Source organism: Vombatus ursinus, unplaced genomic scaffold, assembly GCF_900497805.2.
Source record: "Vombatus ursinus unplaced genomic scaffold, bare-nosed wombat genome assembly UNPS02014799.1, whole genome shotgun sequence".
In the NCBI taxonomy this organism is placed as follows: domain Eukaryota; kingdom Metazoa; phylum Chordata; class Mammalia; order Diprotodontia; family Vombatidae; genus Vombatus; species Vombatus ursinus.
The window spans coordinates 48,177,698-48,197,882 of record NW_020954577.1 but is presented as its reverse complement, the minus strand read 5'-3'; the positions used below and the strand labels follow the sequence as shown (position 1 = coordinate 48,197,882).

Here is a 20,185-nt window from a genome sequence, read left to right as displayed (position 1 = left end):
ACCACCACTATTATTACTACTACAACTACTACTATTACTACCACTACCATTATTACGACTAGTACTATTGCTACCACCACTGCCACCACTGCCATTACTACTACCACAATTACTACTAATACAAATAGCTGAACCTTATCAAATAATCTTAACATTTGTTTTATATACATTATCTTTTGTGCCTCACAGTATTTCTCTGAGGTAGATAACTCTATTACCTTCACAAGATGAGGAAATTGAGAGCAGAGAGTTTAAGTGACTTGCCCAGAGTCACACAGCTAGTCTCAGAGGCAAAATTTGAAACCAGATTGCCTACTGACTCCAAACTTCGTGTTCTTTCTGTTACATCATGCTACCTGTCACAGCTGATCCAGATAGCATGGATGGCTTTATTGGTTAACTTTAGGAGTTTTTTGCCAACTTTCTTTCTGACTTTGCCTAAGTTCATATAACCTAAATCTCTGACCAAATGTGAGATTCTCATTTATTCAGTCTGATATCTCGGAGAATCTTGACACGCTGGTTCCAGTATAGAAAAGAAGGGAAAAAATGTTCCAGCTTATGTATCACTGGCATTGTAGAGACTCTTGCCTCCCTCTTTTCTTGGCCTTTGAACCAGGGGTCAATGCTTCCTATCCGCTGTCTTTCTCAAAATTGTTCCCATTTTTAATGTGGCGGTGGAGCCCACCAAGGGCAGTTCCTTTGTATTGAGAAAGGGAGCACGGATGGAGCTGCAGAGTCATCCTTTGCAATCACCTCGGCCCTGTAGTCAATTCAAAAACATCCCATTGTTTTTGAAGCCAAAGCTGTTTGCATTTACAACCTTTCTAGAAAGAAGTCCAGTAGAAAGACCTGTCGCCACCCTCCTCCAGTCCCAATTTCAATTGGTGTTCATGTCTGTGTCATAATTCTTCACAGGCTCCACAGCGGCATCCGCAGAAACCGGGGTTCCCGGCTCCACAAATGTTTCTAATTGGCATGGACTGGGGGTCAACGCTGCCTGTGCTGGGGTGGGGTCTCTGGCTCTGTTTGTGTCAGAGCTTGCACATCCAGAGCCATAAGCCCGAATCTGTGTGTGTGTGTGTGCGTATGCACACACATACGCAGATGCATGTGCACACGTACACTCATCTCAGTCTTGCAGAACGGAGCTCAGCTCCAAGTTAGAGAGGGACCAGGCAAGGGATGACGGCTGCAGCCGCCCTGGGACAGGATGAAGTAGATGGCTGACTTCTGACCAAGATTCAGATCCAGGGCAGCTGGCCCACCCTCCCATTGGGAACAGTGAACGAGGAGCTTATAAAATACACAGCCCAAATGGAAGTGACCCCATTGACTGAAACCAGCTGTGTGTGTGTGCGCATGTGCGTGTGCATGTGCATGCATGTGTGTGTGTGTGTGAGTGTGAGGCCTCGGACTGTCCCTCCTGATTAGCCATCACAAATAAATGGAAGTGCTCAAAGGTACTCTGGACAGTCACCAAGATCATTTATTCTTGCCTGAAGTTGCACCTCGGTAATGACCAGCGTTTTTATAGCTGAAAAAAAATGTTTATTTGCTCATTAATTTCCCGCCAGCCTCCCCCCTCCAAGCCCATTTCTTGGCATGGCAGAGGATGTTATTTAAAACAGGACATGGTTTAGCTTCAAAGAGAAAAATCATTCTGAAAAATACAGCTTGGATTCATTTGCTGGTGATTTATCATTCCTCGAAGTGTGGATTACGAATATGTATATTTGCTGTCTCTTAATGATTTAGAGTGTAATCGCTCTTCTTGACCCTCGGACATGGTGGAGCCAGGCAGTGGGCTATGAGAGCCTTCCAGCAGTGCCCTGAGTTGTTTGGGAAGGGACTGGAGGAGAATGGGACTGAAGATATAGAAGCAGAAAGAACCTCAGGCGTCATTGAGTGCGCTCTTTTCATATTACAGTGGGGAAACTAAGACTTAGAAAGGAAAAGGGACATGTTCAAGGTCATACAAGTAGTGCAGAGCCAGGAATCATCCCAGGTCACCTAACTCTAAGCTCAGGCTTTTCCACCACTTCACACCGCACCGCCTTCCTCCAAGAATGTTAAAAATGGCCCCTGTGAAATGATCTAACAATTGGTCTATTTCAACTTTTTGTTCAATGAGTGATGTGGACTAAAGGCCAGGGGGAAGGAGAAGAGTGAGGAGACCTGGGTGGACAGAAGTGGTCACCTGTTAGCCCAGACAGTAGATGTGTCTGTCTTGCATCACCCAGAGGCTGAAGCCTGCTCTTGGCTGCAGATGCCTCGCTGTTTCCTACAGGGATTAGGTGGAATCACAGTGATGAAGTTCTTTCAGCATGACTGAGGAATGCAGAGAGCAAAGCTGAGAAGTTATTATTATAATATATTGTTATGAACCAGGCAAAGAGTTGACGGGGGGCAGTCCAATAAATTTCACTCAAGAGGGCAAGCTAATTATTGGAGAGATGACAATCTGGGCCATCCGTCAAGGTTCATTGGTTTCTAATTAGAAGTGGAAAGGGTTGTAACATATTGCAGTGGTAATATCTTGGTCTATCCCTAAATATCTTTCTCGATTCTGACATATTCCTCTTCAGGAAGAAGTTTTTTTTTTTTTAAGCTTTCAACAAGCATTTATTAAGCACTTACTGTGTGTCAAGCATTGTGCTAGCCACTGAGGATACAAGGTCAGAAAGTGTAGGTGCAGCTAGGAGACTAGACTGCTGGTGGATAGATCACTGGGTCTAGAGTCAGGAAGACCTGAATGCAGACACTCATTAGCTGTGTGACTGAGAAGATTTAAAGATAAAACAAAACAAAATTCTACTTTCTATTCTCCTTGCTTCTTTCTATTAGACTTTCCTTGCTTTTATTTTTCCAAAATAAGGGCCTCCCTGCTTCTAGCCTCTCATCTCTCCAATCTATAAAGATGCCAAGATAATTTTCCTAAAGCCCAAATCTGACCATCAGATTCCCCTGGTCAAGAATCTGACTCCCTATTGCCTCTGAGGAAAAATGTTCCTTTTTGTTAAGCCCTTCATTGCCCGGCTCTGACCTCCCTTCCCAGGCTTTTTTTTTTTATATCCCCCCATCCCTTCAGGTACTCTCCATTCCAGGCCACTCACCATTCCCTGAAGCTGGCAGTCCATCCCTACCTTGGTAGAAGTTGCCTGCAATGGTGTTAATGGACCTATCAAGCTGTGTGATAGGAAATGAGTTCAGCTGTCCTCTGAGAGGCTGTGCTCAAAAACCTGAGCTGAAGCAACTCTGGAAAGTGGACCCACACCAGTTCAATTCCATGCAATGCACACATTAAGTACCTGCTGTGTTCTGGACACTATGCTTGGCGTTGAGCATACAAAGACAAAGAGGAAAAGAATGGGAATGAGCAAAACAAATTAACTTCTATGAGTTTATATTCCATTTTAATACTTCAGCAGAAGTATAGAAGTGCTTTTAAAAGTCTGGTTAATTGAGAGTTCTGATTAGATGTGGTCTACTTAACTGAAGTTTTATTCTAAGTATTATTCTAGTGCCTCTTCATGAGCATAGAAATAGCATTGAGGTTGCCCTGGATTCCCAAAGATTCCACCACCAAGGAATAAGCTCTGACAGATCCTGGCAGAAAATGTTTTCAGGATAGTCCCAGGAACAGTCAGAGTATGTGCTCTGACCACCAACCTAGCTAGATCCAGAGCAGCTCATCTCTAATATGGTGGCCAATATGGGATGGATTTGTTGGCCATGGCAACCTGGAAATTCTACACTGGCTAGAAAACTCTGTAGCAGAAAACTCCAGCTTTCATGGAGCTATTCCATCTGCATAATTAGCATTTACCATAATCTGTGATCAGCTTTGTATGCAAATCCACGAAGAGAACTCAAGGTCCTTTAGGAGTAATATTAGGCAATACACAGAATTTTAAGGTTCACAAAGTCCTCTAGTATCTCATATCAAATGAAGATCTCATTTCATCCTCACCACAACCCTGAGAGTTAGGTGTTATTATTATCCCCACTTTATAGATGGGGACAACTTGTCCAGGGTTACATAGCTAGTAAGTATCTGAGGCAAGAGTTGAACTTAGGCATTCCTGACTTCAAGTTTAGGACTCTATTCCCTAACCCCCTCATCCCCACCCTACCTCCTTGCCTTAGTAAAGACTTTGTGTACCTAGGGCGATCCTACAATGAGACACACTTCTTAATGCACGGCCTGTTTCCAAAAAAGAAGCTATTTGATGATGGAGGACCCAGGACATTGTTCTGGTCTGTGAGGATAATGGGTTATTACAATAATAACCATTTTGAGGAATCTGGCCTGGGCCAATCATTGAGTAATTCTTTATGACAGACTTTATTTATTTTTTTAATCAAGCTCCATTCAATGTTTCAGATGTGCCTGGAAACTTTCTGGGGCCCAATATTGTTATTGCTTCCCACCCATCCTAAACAAGAAATACCACTTTCTGTATTATTCTACTTTCTTCCTGTTCATTCCCTCCCAAAGTCAAGGCAATCTTTTGTGTGAGGCAGAATGGTATTACCATGAGGGCCTCTTCACCTGAACCAATTTGATACCCATTGAAAGGAGGTAAGCTTCTTGCAAGCTATGAATATATCATCATCATCATCATCGTTGTAGTAATACTAGCAATAATAATCATTGTTAGCACTTATATAGTATTTTAAGGTTTGCAAAATGCCTTACAAATACTATCTCATTTTATCTTTATGACAGCCCTGGGAAGCATATTATTATCCACATTTTATAGAACCAAGGCAGACAGAGGTTAAATGAATTGCCTAGGGTCACACAGCTAGGAAGTATCTGAGGTCAGATTTGAACTCAGGTCTTCCTGACTCTATCCACCCTATCCACTGCACCACTCAGCAGCCTCACTTAAGCTCCCTGATACTCAGTTTCTTCAGCTGTAAAATAAAGTAGTTGGACTATCTGGTCTCTAAATGCCTTTCTAGATCTAAATTTATAAACTGTAATGCCTGTGCTGTTGGATTGTGCCCTTGGGCAAGTCATCCATTAATACCAGCACCACCCCTATTCCAAATTTGTTTTGTTTTGAATTGGTTTTTAATTTGTGGCATAATTAATCAATCTACAAGTATTTATTAACCATAGTGCCAGGCTCACCAGAGATACGTGTACAAAGAATGAAACAATCCCTGCTTGCCATGAGCTTACATTCTAACGGGGGACACAAGTGTGTGTGTCTGTGTGTGTGTGTGTGTGTGTGTCCCACCTCTGACGCCTATTATCAGTGTGACCTTGGGCAAGTCAATTACCATCCCTGGGTCTCGGTTTTCTCATCTGTAAAATGGGAATGGAATGGGGACTAGATTGCATCTAAGGTTCTCTCTCTCTCTCTCTCTCTCTCTCTCTCCCTCCTTCCCTCCCTCCCTTCCTCCCTCCCTCCTTTTTTCTCTTCTCCCCTACCCTCCCTCCTTCCCTCTCTTGAAGATATTACCTGTTCAGTTCCAGATGACTTCAATAAAGCAAATATCTCAATAAAGCATAACATATGAATTTTTTGGTTTCCCAGTACATATAAAAGTTACATTTACATTATACTGCAGTCTATTAAGTGGGCAATAGTATCATATCTAAAAAATATATATATACATACCTTAATTTAAAATACTTTATTGCTAAAAAATGCTAACCACCATCTGAGCCTTCAGTGAGCTATATATAATCTTTTTGAGGGTGGAGGGTGTTGCCTCAAAGTTGATGGCTGCTGACTGATCAGAGTGGTTTGGCTGAAGCCTGGGTTGGCTGGGGCAATTTCGTAAAATAAAACAACAATGAAGTTTGCCTCATCGATTGGCTCTACTTCTCACTTGAACACTTAGAGGGTTATTAACTGGCCTAATTTCAATATTGTGTCTCAAGGAATAGCGAGCTCAGAGGGGAGGGAAAGAGACATGGGAACTGCTATTTGGTAGAGCAGTCCGAACACACAACATTTAGTGATTAGGTTTGCCGTCTTATATGGGTGCTGTTCATGTCACTCCAGAATAATGACAATAGTAACATCGAGGATCCCAGATCCCGGATTGCTGTAACAGATATAATAATGATGAAAACGTTTAAGATATTGTGAGAATTACCAAAATGTGACCCAGAGACACAAGGTGAGCACGTGCTGTTAGAAAAATGGCACCAAATGACTTGCTCGACGTACGGTTGCCGTTCAATTTGTAAAAAATACAATATCCGCAAAGCACAATAAAATGAAGTATGCCTGTAAATATGTGTATGTATGTGTATATATGCATATGTGTGTATACACATATGTATGCACTTTTATATTCACTTTAGTTATATATTAACTTTATACATATTCTAAATGTATACATATATGTACATATATTTATACTATACATACACATATATGCAAACATAGCATATGTATAAAGTTAGTAAGTACAAGCATATACAAAGTCATTAAGTAGTTTAGGAGGAGGACACTAGCAGTTGCAGGGAGTGAGAGAAGGCTTCCTGTAAAGGTGATGTTTGAGCTGCATCCTAAAGGAAGAGAAGGATCCTCTGTGCGAAGGCACAGGGCGGGAAATGGGCATGAGATAAGAACAGAGAGAAGGCCAGTGGGTCTGGATCACAGAGTGTGGGAAGGCAAGCAGAGTTCATCAGGGCTAGAAAGGTAGGCTGGGAACAGGTTATGAAGACCCTCAAAACATATACTGAGTCTAAAGTGTTGGAAATGTAGTCAGAAAGGTTTGAAGACACTAGCTGGGTGGTTACAAACATCATTTCAGTTCTCTGGGCATTAGGTTCCTCATCTGTAAAATGGGTATGATAACATCTGTGATACTATCCTCAGAGCGTTGTTGTGAAGCTCAAATGAGATAATGAATGTAAAGCCTTGAAGTGCTACAAAAATGCCACTGTCAATATGAGTCATTTTGATTCCCTGTCTCCCCCATTGTTGTATGGATTTTGCATTTCCTTAACTGTATACATGTTTTCTCTACTTCCCCCTTTCCCCCTCCTTTTATAGAATGTAATCTTCTTGAGGGAAGGCACTATTTCATTTTTTTATTTTATTTCTATCTCCAACACCTAGCTGCTTAGCACAATGCCTGACATCCAGAAGGTGTTTACTAAATGCTTGTTGAATTAAATAGAACTGAAGTCACATAGATTCACCTGCCTGGATTTCCATTACTGGTCTCAGTTTCCCCCTCTCTGCTTGCTTTGTTCTAGAGGCTGAAGGCAGCTCTGACTCACCACCCTGCGGCCATGTCCAATGGAAACATGAACAGCATGGGACATATGATGGAAATGATGGGCTCTCGCCAAGACCAGACGCCGCACCATCACCTGCACTCGCACCCACATCAGCACCAGACGCTGCCACCCCATCACCCGTACCCACACCAGCACCAGCACCAGCACCCTGCCCACCACCCTCATCCGCAAGCCCATCACCAGCAGAACCACCCACATCATCACTCCCACCTCCATGCGCACCCGGCACACCACCAGACCTCGCCACACCCTCCCCTGCACACGGGCGGCCAAGCACAGGTAAGTTGAGTGAGCCATCCAGAGGGCTTTCTACTTTTCATTAGCAAAGCAGTTGTTAAAGCCATCATTAGCAGCTCGTCTCCAGCCCCCTCCGGCGCTGGCCCATTGAGCTAGCTTTCTGGGAGGACATAGGTACTTCAATCCCATCATTGCATTGTTTCTGGACATTAGCAAGTGGTGACTGATTTTAAATTCAGACCCCAGGTCTGGGGGGCAAATACAGCCACAACTGTCAGAAATCAAGGCTGACCTCCAATCTGTAACAAAATTCAAATACAAAGATAGTACCAGTGAGAAAGAGGGTGGCCTGAAAAGAATAATAAGGACACTTAGGCAGTGTGGGGCTGTGGAAGGAACATTAGACTTGAATCAGAGGTCCTGGGTTTGAATTCCAGTTCCACTGGTCACTACCTATGTGACCTCTGTTTACCTCTCAGCCTCAGTTTCCTCACCTGTAAAATAAGCAGATTTGCCTTGTTGACTTTGCCTGCCCCCTCCATTTTACATCTATGGTCCTGTGACCTGAGTTGGAATCCCAACTCTGTGACATCATGCCTATATGACCTTGTACAAGTGACAAACTCTGTGAGCCTCAGTTCTCTCATTTATAAAATGAAAGTGCTGGAATAAATGGTCACTGAGTTCCATTCCAACTCCAAATGAGTGAGTCTATGACTAGGAACCCGAAACTTGGCGAATATGAGTTTTGGTTTGACCAGGTGTGCCGTTAACTAGATGCCGGCCAACAACCGACTTAATGCCTTGGGGGCCTATTTGGGTCACTTGTAAAATTGAAATGAATTATAATATTGACCTACCTCTCTGAGCAATCTTTGGAGTAACCAATGAAAATGTACCCCTCTAAAAACAGTAGGGGAATGGGGTTGGGAGCCAGATGCGCTCTGGGCCAAGGGAGAACTCGCTTAGATTTTTCTGCCATTTGGGTTTAACATGAGAGAAGGAGAAGAAAGATATCCCAGGACTGTAAAGGACCAATTCAAATGAAATTTTTTCCTCTGTAACCCAAGGGGCTGCCCCTCGATGATGCTAAGAGCCCTGGTTCTGGCATAAGTGGATCTGAGCTCGAGTTCTACCTCTGACTCCTATTATTGATGTGACCCTGGGCAAGGCAGTTACCATCCCTGAACCTCCATTTTCTCACTTGTAAAATGGGGATGGACTGGGGACTAGATTGCATTTGAGATCACTTCCAGTTCCACACCTATGATTATAGATGTTCTAGGTCTAAATCCTATGTTCTTATATGATCCAAAGCCCAGGTGTAGAATGAGATGTTAAAGAGGCCAGTTTAGCTTCCCCTGAAGGGATAATGGGAAAATAAGGAAGACATAAAGTCATCATGGATGGAGGGAGGGAGCTCTGCATGCATGGCGAGCCATTCTGAACTGTACTCTAATCCAAATTCCACAAGCGTCGATCAGATGCCTCCGGTATGCCAGGCACTGGGCTAGGGTCTGGGATATAGCTGGGAACAATTATCTGGTACAGTGGATAGAGCACTGGGCCTAAAGTCAGGAATCCCTGAGTTCAAATCTCACCTTAGACACTTCCTATCAAGTCACGTAACCCTGTTTGCCTCAGTTTCCTCATCTGTAAAATGATCTGGAGAAGGAAATGGCAAACCACCCAAATGGGGTCACGAAGAATTAGATACAACTGAAAATGACTGAACAACAAAGTGCTGTGCCCAGCACAGAGCAAGCACTTAACAAGTTGTCGTGGATGGGTCCGTTGATTGACTGAAGGAAGTTCCCAAGGAGCTGACATTTTTCTGGATAGTGACACAGTGTCGTTTGACAATGCCTCAGGAAGTATCACCATGAACAAAATACGGGACCCTTTAACTAAAGGGCCCTTTACCCAAATGTGGGGCAGGGACCAATTTCATCAAGAGTGGGAGGGGAAGCCAAGTTCTAGGTCAAAGATGGCACCAGAATTCCAGCCCTTGTTCCCAAGTGAAGACTTGAGGCAAGGAGAGTAATAAGAAAATAGCTGAGGAGGCAAGTCGGTGTATTTATTTATTTCCTCTCTAAATAAAAGAAGAATGTTAGGTTCTTAGCCTTCAGTGGTGAGTTACTCCACAAACAAGTTCAGCAGTCCTTCTCATCTTTAAAGACACTCATTAGCTCATTAGCCATTAGTCAATTGCCCTCCATTTCAGTTTCAAGACAATAAGTGGCCAATTGTAAATGCAATTAGTTAATTGCCGATGTAATTAGTTGGATGAAGCATTTTTTCCTACTTACACAGTCCCAGAAAGAGTTGAGGTCAGGATCCTGTGAAGATCTGACCAAGAGAGCCATTTGGACCATGTCCCTAGATACCACTGGGACATTTCAGATCTTCTCATGGCAACTGATTTTATTGATTTCTGAACCCAAACAGACAGAGGTTGGGGTTCCCCAGGAGTCCAGGGCCTGGATTAGATAAAGCCATAAGCTCTCTGAGTGTGATAGAGGGGAAAGAGTGCCGGATTTGGAGGGAGAAGACCTAGGTTCAAATCCCTATTTCTTCAGCTTCTTCCCTGTGTGACACTGGGCACCTCAGATAACCTCTCTGAGCCTCAGTTTCTGCATATGTGACCTAAGGGGGTTATTCTCAATGACCTTTCAATCTATGATCCCATGAACTGGATGTGGCAATGAGATCCCCAACTCCGATGATTCCTTATCAAAGTCAGACAATGGTTCTTTCAAATCTCCCCATTATCTATCCCTTTCACTCAGAAGAAAACTTTTGCTTCCATCTTTAACCTAAGATTGGAGTTACTTGTCCTGAGCTCCCTCTCTCCTCTCCTCCATACCTCAAGAGTCTCTCTGGTATGTCTTTACTTAGCCACTCTTTGTTCCCTGCAGTCAACATCTCAGCCAAGTAACGTTCCTACTTGAATCCCCAATCCTATCCCTTCTCCTCTCGTTCAGTTCTTAGTGTCATTGATTCGATAACTCTCATGTCTTCAGCCACTCTCTTCTCCTTCCACTCTGCCTGCGAATGTGTTAAGATTTCTCATCCTACAAAGTAATAAAACTCCTTCTCTTCCCTTCTGACGTCCCCCCAAAGCTATCATTCTATATCTATTCTCCTTCACTCCTCAGTTTCTAGAGAGAACAGATTACAATCCGAGACCACTCTTCATTACCTCCCATCTCTTCAACTTCCCATAATTTGGCTTCTGTCCTTACCTCCCTGCTGAAATTTCTTTCTCCAAGGTCACCAGCAGCCTTGTATGTGCCCTATCAAGGTGGTTTTTTCCTCTTTCCTCATTTTTTTTTTTTACCATTTGGATTTAATACTATTAACCACTCCCTCCATTTGGACAATCAGGTCTCCCAAGGTTTCCATGATTTGGTATGACTGTTGTTTCTCAGTATCTGATAGTTCATCTTTCTTCCTCTGACTAAGAAATGTGAGTGTCCCTCAATATGGTGTCCTGAGCTTTCTTCTCTTCTCTCTTTTTTCTGATGTCATTCACTCTTATGACTTCAGTTATCACCTCTGGGCAGATGACTCCCAATATGATTTGTCTTAAGAATCAGGACTGTTTGATTTGTATCCCCAGTGCCTAGAAGAGAGCCTGGCACATAGTAAAACCTTCCTAAACACTTGCTGATTGATTGAAATCTATGTCAGTCTCTCCCCCTGAATTACAGTCACATTGTTCCAACTGTCTATAAGACGTCTCTTCCCTAGCTACTCAGGTTCAACATATCCAAAATTAGTCTTGTTATCTCCCCCATAAACATCCCTTTCCTCCCAACTTCCCTTTTTCTATTAATGGCACCATCATCCTCTCTATCCCTCAAGCTCAAAATCTCAATGTCAAAATCTTATCTTTCTTCCTTTTCCTTCAACATTTCTCCATCCTTATCTAATTAAATCCCATAAACATTTAACACACATGGTGACTCCCATGTCACAATATCTCTTACAGCAATACCATCCTCTCCGCTCACATGGCCAGGCTCCTAGTTCAGGTCCTTTCTAACTCTTGCCTGGAAGATTTTTGTACCCCTGTCCTAACCTCCAGCCTTCCCCTTCTCCATCCTTCATATAGCCACTCAAATGATAAGATTGGGAGGCGGAGGAACAAATGGGTGTTGAGAAAATGGAGGCACCCTGGGGAGACTCCTCTTTCTAGAATTTTAACAAGGAAAGCAAGATGAGATACCGAATGATAGCGTGAGAAAGTGGCAAGGTTGATGGTAGGGATTTGCTTTTAGGATTCAGGAGGCTTTGACTTGCTTCTAGCCAGAAGGGAAGGAGCCAGTAGAGAAGGAGATACGGAAGCTATTAGAGATAAAACAATGGGGCAAGGTCTGGGTGTGGGGCAAGAGACCAAGGTCATGAGTAGGATTAATGACCTCAGAACCTTAAACTTAAATTTAATATTTCTTTCCATTATTTAAATATGTTACTTTAAAATTTATTTTAAAATGTTGAGAGGGGATCCATAGGGTTGGGATTGCCAGGGATCCATGACACATATATAAAATATTAGAAATACCTGCCTGAGAACAACCTGGTACTTTTAACCTACAAAACAGGACTCAGTGTTTGTCGAGATAAATTAACTTAAACTTTTATGAAGATTAATTTCATGATTCTGATTTTTTAAAAGTTTGAAAAGGATCAAAATCTTAGAGACTTCAGTAGCAGGGAGCACAGAGTGATGGGAACATAAAGACCTGTCTTGGATTTGTATTTGTAATCTCTCCTGGCTGAGGAGAGGGATCTTAGGATTCAGTCTGGAAGTGACCTCCAAGATATTCCAGTCCAGTCTCCATTCTACAGAGAAGAGTGATTTGCCCAAGGTCAAACAGGCAGCAAGGGCAAAGCCCAGATTAGGAGCTGACCCTCTGACATACAGACCTGTTCTTGTAACATTCGTCCTGGCCATCCGCAAGGCTTGGCTTGTCTGCTTGTCTTCCAGGGCAGCAAAGAGACTTTACAAAGGCAGGAACATGGGGAGGGCTCCCCCTGTTGAATACCATCTCTCTACTGGCCCTGCCGTAGGTCTGACATTCTAACATAACTCACGTCTTCAGCTTAAAGCATTGAGGGGTGGGAGAGGGGAAAGGGGGAGAGGGAGGAAGGGGAACTGACCACCTAGACAGATGAAGGGCTGGTGGAAGGTCCTGGAAGGGAGGCCCTGAAAGGCAGATGGAGGGAAACCTAAAATCCACTTTGCCAACCTCACCATTTTGCTAAGCCTGGTCCCCCAAATATGAATATGAGTTCATGTTTTATTTCACACAGGAAAAGGATTTGGATAAAAGCACAAATAGCCGGGCAGTTCATCATGTTCTCTGCGGAGATGTTTTGCCTTGGAGTGGGTGGTTTGGCTCCGGCACTAGGCCTCTGAAGTGATGAGCACTCAGTCTTTCCCCATAACAGGGCTGGTTACCTCGATGGTCCCTAGAGGGACCAAGGCTTTAGACAGTGCATCTGTTTTCTCACTAACAGGCATTAGGAGGCTGGTGGGTGTTATGAAGTCACCAATAAGTGGCTTTGAGGAACTCTTTTGCATTATATAAAAGTCAGCTCACACAGAAATCCACAGAAAGTCTGATAGAGTTTGGGGTCAAACTATATCACCATCCATCCGTCATCCTTCACGATGTCAACCTATAGCCATTAGCATGATGACTCTAGCCATGCTGATGAGAACCCATCAGTCAGTCACTCGGTCAACAAACATATACTAAGTGCTAATTCTGTGCCAGGGAACATTGGAGAGGCAGGCCATTGGGTTCCATTTCTTAGACTTTCTGCCTAGTACTCACACAGGCAAAGAGTCTCTAATAAAATGTCTTCATGGAGATTACAGCTGTAAATCTGAGTGACTGAGAAATGAACTTGTTTTTTCCTGTGAGTGAAAAAAAGAGAAGGAGCAAAGTGCATAGGGGGAGGGGTCAGGTGTCCAAGCCCACGAGAACAGATCTGAGGGTCTCACGAGATCTCCCTGTGTAGGGAAGGAGGGCAAAGGCAGCAATGTAGGAGGTGGCTGGACTTCGAAATGTCTCTGAGTCTTGAGGAGACCTGGTCGAGCACAGTCTAAACAGCGCTGGGAGACACCAGGGACCCAATGACACCATGGGCCATGGCGCATCTGACCCACTGAGACAGCAGACATCTCTGATGTAAACAGTATCCTTATTCTCAGACACCAGAAGTGTAGCAATGCCCCCAACCCTTTGCTGTTGTCATTATCAAGGCATTTTATGTGTATGACTTCATTTCATTCAATTTCCACAACAAATCCATGAGGCAGATGCTTTATTAGCCCATTTTACAAGTGAGAAAACTGAGGATCAGACATGGGAAGGTACTTTCCCTGAGCCACACAGCTGGAGACAGGATCTGAACCCGGGTCTTTCCCAACTTTGAAGCCCCAGTTCTCTATTTTCTCCACCCTAACGCTTCTCATTTGTTCGCAGATTGTTCTCAGAGACAGTGAACACCATCCCTCCTGCAGGAAGGGCTTCCAGTCACTATAGAGTGAAGCTGGGGGGAGAAGATTTATGTAAAGCAATTTGCCAACATTTCAGCAGAGCTTACTGTGCTTTGCAAACCTTGAAACAATATCTGGATGTTAGGGATGCTAAGGAAGGGCTCCAAAGCCGGACGGGTACCCGTGTCTTGCCGGAGACCGTCTGCCTCCTTGTGCTCAGACCCCTGAGGCAGTGAAGGCCATACCAGACTCATCTTGGGTTCTGTTACTGTGCGATCAGTTCTCCAACGTGAGTCTCGGGGAAGCGGCGGACTGACTGTTCCTAGGCGAACTCTTCCCAGATGGCTGAGATCTGTCATCAAAGTTCAGACCACAAACCTAACCTCTCTCTCTTCTTTTTTTTACCACATTGTTTATTTGTTTTCAAATTCAACTTAAATGAAACATTTTCAATCCCCCTGTTGGGGGAAAGGGGTTAGGGCAGAATTTTCTCTGAGTGCCTTAGAAGGTTAGAAGGCATGAGAAGAGCATTCCCCAGAGCCTCCACAATGGTCACAGGACTCTAGATGGAGAGCTGGAAGGAACCCCAGAAGCCATCTGCTCCAACCCCCTCATTTTACATAGGAAGAAACTGAGACCCATGGGGATGTCATGATTTCCCCAAAGTCACACACCTAAGGAAGCTTCAGAGGCAAGATTCAAACCCAGGTCCTTTGACTCCAGAGCCAGTATTTTTCTCCTGAAGTCAGATCTGGCAAAGTCACTGAATTGCTACCTTTCTCCTATCTTTCCCCCCCCCCCCCCCCCCCCCCAAAAAGTTTACCCGGTCCTTTCCTGTGTGTGTATCTATTGCCTCCTTCACTTAAATGTCAGCTCCTCGAGAGCAGGGAATATATCCTATTTGTAGGTGTCCAGCACAGAGCCCCACGTACAGTGGGCACTTAATTAATCCCGATTGAGTGAGTTACCAAGAGGAACAGATTCAGGTGATGAGTTCAAAAGAATGATGCCAATTCCGTTCAAGGTCACAAACATTTGTTAAAGGCCTTCTCTGAGCCAGAATCTCAGAAGCTGTTCATACAAACACCCGAATGAGAATAGGTTCTGCCTTCAAGTAGCTTACATTTTCCTGGAGGAGAATAAGGTGTAAGTAAGTGAATATGAAATGCATGTGAAGTAAGGACAAAGTAGTTGGGGAGGGGAGCAGGAGCAATATGGGGAATTGGACAGCATTAGATCTGAGCCTTGAACAGGGCTAAAGACCCCCAGGTTGCCAGATGTGTCTTTGTCTGTTTTCTCAAATGCCTGGAAGAGCTCATTCGATCAACTGAGGTGTCAGACCCCTGGTCCCCTGCCTCTCCTCCCCAGCTCGGGCTTGTTTGCTCATCCTTCTCCCTTCCCTTTTCCAACCCTGGGCAGGTTTCACCAGCGACACAGCAGATGCAGCCCACCCAGACGATACAGCCGCCCCAGCCAACCGGGGGGCGTCGGCGAAGGGTGGTGGACGAGGACCCAGACGAGAGGCGGAGGAAGTTTCTGGAAAGGAACCGGGCTGCTGCTACCCGCTGTAGACAGAAGAGGAAGGTCTGGGTGATGTCACTGGAAAAAAAAGCGGAAGAACTCACCCAGACAAACATGCAGCTTCAGGTGCGGGCCCCTGGCTCTGCTGCCGCCACACAAAGGCCCTGTGTAAACTGGGCACTGGGGAACCCACAGGCGCTGGTTGACCTAAGCACAAACGTGGCGCTCTGGGATGCCAGCAAAAACATAGGCACCATCTATGAGGTCTTTAATCCATAGCTGCTGCCCTCGACTCCTTGCCAGGGAGTCATTGAAGTGGGATCTGGCAAAATCAGAGGGCGCATGCCATTTCCCCCTCTTGCCAGGTGTACTGGCGGATATTTTATTCAGATAGTGGAGCAGATCTAGATGCTTTAAAAAAGATACTAATTCAATTCAATAAATATTAAGTGCCTACTATTTGTAAACTATACTATGCTAGGCACTGAGAATAGAAAGGCAAGGAATGAAAACAGTCCTTGCCCTCAGGGAGCTTACACTCTACAGGGAAGAAACAATAGATAGGTGGATATATGTATATGTGTGTATATATATATATATATATATACACACATATATACATATATGCATACATGTATAGTGTGTATATATGTATATATCATTCACACACTATGTATATATGTACAAACTATAGGCAAAGTAAATACAAACTAATTTGAGGAGGCAGAAATATTATCACTTGTGAGGAGAGGAGCTTCAGACAAGACTCCTACAGAACGTGGCCTCAGTCTGACAGAAAGAAACCACATGGTTTCAGATCGATTCACCAGCAAAACACTGGGATGAGATCACAGGCAGGATTGAGTCACTGGTACTTCTTTGGGGTTTTCTTCCCCTGCCCCCTTTTGCTTATAGTGAACAGTCACAGTTTTTCTTTGGTTAAAATGGGGATTGCCACAGGAGACGGATTGATGTGATTTCAAAGGATTTTGAGTTGGGAGGGCCCTTCCACATGGCCCCATCTCATACCCAAGTGGGAGATAGAAGGAAATGAGAACCTGGAGAGAGGAGCTGATTTGCCCAAGGTCACGAAGGGAGAAAATGTTAGCGGCAGGAATCCTTTTCTTCTGCTTGGCCCCTCCCCTAGAAGGCAGAAGTAGGAGCAGAGTAGGAAGATGAAGAAGGCCAGGCTTAGGCGCGCCGTGTAAAAAGAAGCTTCCTCATGTGGGGAGCTGAGTGGGAGGGAGGGACATCCCCTCTTGTGTGAGGTCTTCAGGCAGAGGCAGGATGACCACTGACTGGGAATTCCTGCACAGAATGCTTAGACGCCGCCACCTCGGGAGTTCTCTTTCACAAAATCATCAAATCCCTGAACCTCAGAGTTGGGCAGGGTCTCAGAGGCCATTGAGGCCAACCCATACGATGTGGAGGTTCTATGGTTCTGTGAACTCAGGGTTTCTGTCTTCTGATGCCCCACCCCAACCCAGGTCAAATCTCAGTCTGTCTTCATATTTTTTCTTTCTTTACATGTGCCTTTCATGGGAACCACTTTACAAAAAAAAAAAGAAAGAAAAAAAAAAAGAAAGTGGTCCCCAGAAGAGTGATGGGAAAGGTGGAAAATATGGGGAAGAGAGCATGAGGGCACCCCACAATACTCCAGCAGGCTTCATGATGTACATGGACTTAAATCAAGGCAATTAGACTAGCATAAATAGACCAGTTTTTATGTAGAATACGTCTACAAGATGAGAAGACGTCACATCATCTCTCTAGGTCTCAGATTCCTCATCTATCAAATGAAAAACTTATTGAGTTTCTACTAAAATGAGTCCTCACAGATTTTTCTAGGGCATGAATGTCATGTGAGACATTGTGGTATAGTAGCTAGAGGGCTGATCTTGAAATTAGGAAGGGCTGGGTTCCAATCCCAACTCTGGCACCCATCAGTGTGACCCTAGACTAATTACTTTAGTGCTGCAGGCAGCCTCCCATACTCTGTGTTACCATTTGCATTGGTAGGAGATTGTATATCAGGAGATGCCCCAAAGGACCAAGTTATAGGTTACTGACAAAAATATTGCTTGGCCCCAAATGTCAGAATTGACATCCAAAGACCTGGGTTCACATCCTGATTACACCACTTGGCAGCTGGTTGACGCTGGGTAAGTTACTTTATGTCTCCAGGCATCAGCTTCCTCATTTGTAAAAGGAGGAGATTTTCTTAAAGGCCCCTTCTAGATCTAAATACTATGATCTTACATTGCAGAGAGTAGCCAAACTACGTTGGTGAAGGAGATTTCCATACCTGGAATTCCTCAGAGCAAAATGCGCTGAGTGTCAAACTGGCAGGAGAGGGAAGGAGAGATGTGAAAAGAGGGAAAGGGAGAAAGGAGCTGTTGATTTCTAAATATACTTGTTACTTGACACTAGTGTTTTAGTATGCATTTTTAGCCAGCATGTACAACTCATATGTCCTTCATTTGACCCAGTCCACTAATTTAAAAAAACTTTTAGAGCCAAATCAGTGAAGGAAAGGAGGTCCTAGGACTCCAGTCTCCCAAGGTGGAAAAACATTAAAGTATACACAAATATCCCTTCTTGTTAAATAAGACCTCTACAACACACACACGCTTACACACACACACACACACACACACACACACACACAGAGTAAATACTAAGTTCTTCATCTTCCTCCCAGTTAGTCTAATGGGAATGGGAATCACACCCAGCCAATGTGGCCCATCTTGCTTAGTATTTAGCCTTGAGATATATTGTTGTGGATGGTAGAGACGCCGTCCATCCTGGTACCTCTGTGTGACCCTTTCCCTCTCACTGGACCTTTGTAAGAAGCAAAGGTGTCTCTCTCCAGGGACCAGCCCTGAGATCCAAATGTTAAATAAACCAAAGGGGAAGGTGCTAAGCAAACAAACTCCAGCCAGCCTGGGGAGCCAAGGTCTAGATGGCCTCCTGCCACTGGCGAGTTATTTTCCAACCAAGAACCTTATGGTCAGGTCAGGGCATTCACCATCTGCAGCTGGAACAACCTGTCCTAAGTAAATAAGACGGCATCCCAGGCCCTACTCTCCACTACCCGCCTAGAGCAGGTCCCCAGGGATGATCCCTGGATGATGTGCACAGGTCCATGTGGACTGTTAGGGTTGGGGGAGCTCTCCGAGGTGATGGGTCTCACCTGCTTCATCCCAACCCACGTGGTCCAAGTGAGGAAATCTGTATTTCTGGAGGGACTTCTCCTGGGTCACACAGTTAATAGCAAAGCAATAATAATGAGATCATATTTCTGTAGCACTTAGCCAGACCCAGTCTGACTGTGACTGTGACTTAGTCATAGACTGACTAGCTGTGTGATCTTGAATCAGTCACTTCACTCTGTTTACCTCAATTTCCTCATCTGTAAAATGAGCTGCAGAAGGAAATGGCAAATCATTCCAATATCTTTGAAAAAAAAACCCAACCCAAGTGGGTCACAGAGAGTTGGACATGACTGAAAACCACTGAACTGAACAAAAAGTACTTACATGTATTATCTCATCAAATCCTCACCAAAAACAAAACAAAACAAAACACAAAAACAAAAACCCAGCAACAACAAAAACCCCTTGTGAGGCAGGTATTCTTATTTTTTCTATTTTGCAGATGAGGAAACTGAAGCTGAGAGTGCTTAGGTGACCTGCTCAGGGTCACATGGCTAATAAATATCTGAAGCAGGATTTGAATGCAGATCTTTCTAACTCTCAAGTCCAACCCTCTAGCCATTATACCGAACAAGGGTGGTGTGGTAGAAATAGGCTGAATTTGAAGTCAGAGGACCTGGAATCAAATCCCAGCTCTGTCACTTCTTGCCTTACTCCCTGCAGGACCATGAACCCTTACCCACTCTCAGCCTCAGTTTCCCCAAATGCAAAATGGCAGGCTTAGCCTGGATCTTCTCCAAGATCCCCTCCTGCTCTAAGTGTATGAACAGAAGTCACTTTCACTACTCTGGGCTTCAATGTCCTCAATCATAAAATGAAGAGATTGTGACTAGATCCACCTCAGAGGTCCCCCCCAGGTCTAAATCTAGAAGTATATGAATGTAAGTCAGTCATGCCCCTTCTGGGCCTGTGTTTCCTTATCTAAAAGTGAGAGGTGGGGGACCTTTGACCAGATGACCTCTAAGATCCTCGCTCTAAATCTGTAACTTAGATGAAGGTTTCCCCACTCCCCCTTCTATACACTGTGCATTCCTTTTTCCCTTTTTCAGCAAGCCTCAGCCTTGCAGATGAGAGAAGGAAGCCCTCCCCCCCCTTTTTTTTCTCTTTTGTCTCAGAGATTAATTGACATACCTCAAGATTTATCAAAGGTCAATGTGATTCTCAGTGGATCTCTAGGTTTAGGGATGATGGGATCATCTGGCCATTCATAACAATAATTGACTTTTTTTTTTTAAATCTAAATGCAAAGACATGTGGTCCAAGGAGATGCTGAAATTTTAGACACAAGAGCCCAGGTTTGGGATTTGGCAAAACCACCAGCCAGATGGGAGCCATCCCCCGACAAATTGAAGGTCCCCTGATTCTGAATGAACCCAACTCGCCCTCAGCTAATCAACAAAGACATGCCTACATTCTGCG

At 44.3% G+C, this 20,185-nt stretch overlaps 1 protein-coding gene across 2 annotated transcripts in view; it reads left to right on the top strand.

Annotated features, from left to right (window-relative positions):
* LOC114050683 (cyclic AMP-responsive element-binding protein 5) overlaps positions 1-20,185 on the top strand; it is a 487,545-nt gene that overhangs the window by 456,035 nt on the left and 11,325 nt on the right. For both annotated transcript variants that reach the window (XM_027872543.1, XM_027872544.1), the window contains 2 exons: positions 7,235-7,558; positions 15,450-15,677. In XM_027872543.1, the coding sequence (XP_027728344.1) occupies positions 7,235-7,558; positions 15,450-15,677 (552 nt within the window). The remainder of the gene's footprint in view (positions 1-7,234; positions 7,559-15,449; positions 15,678-20,185) is intronic.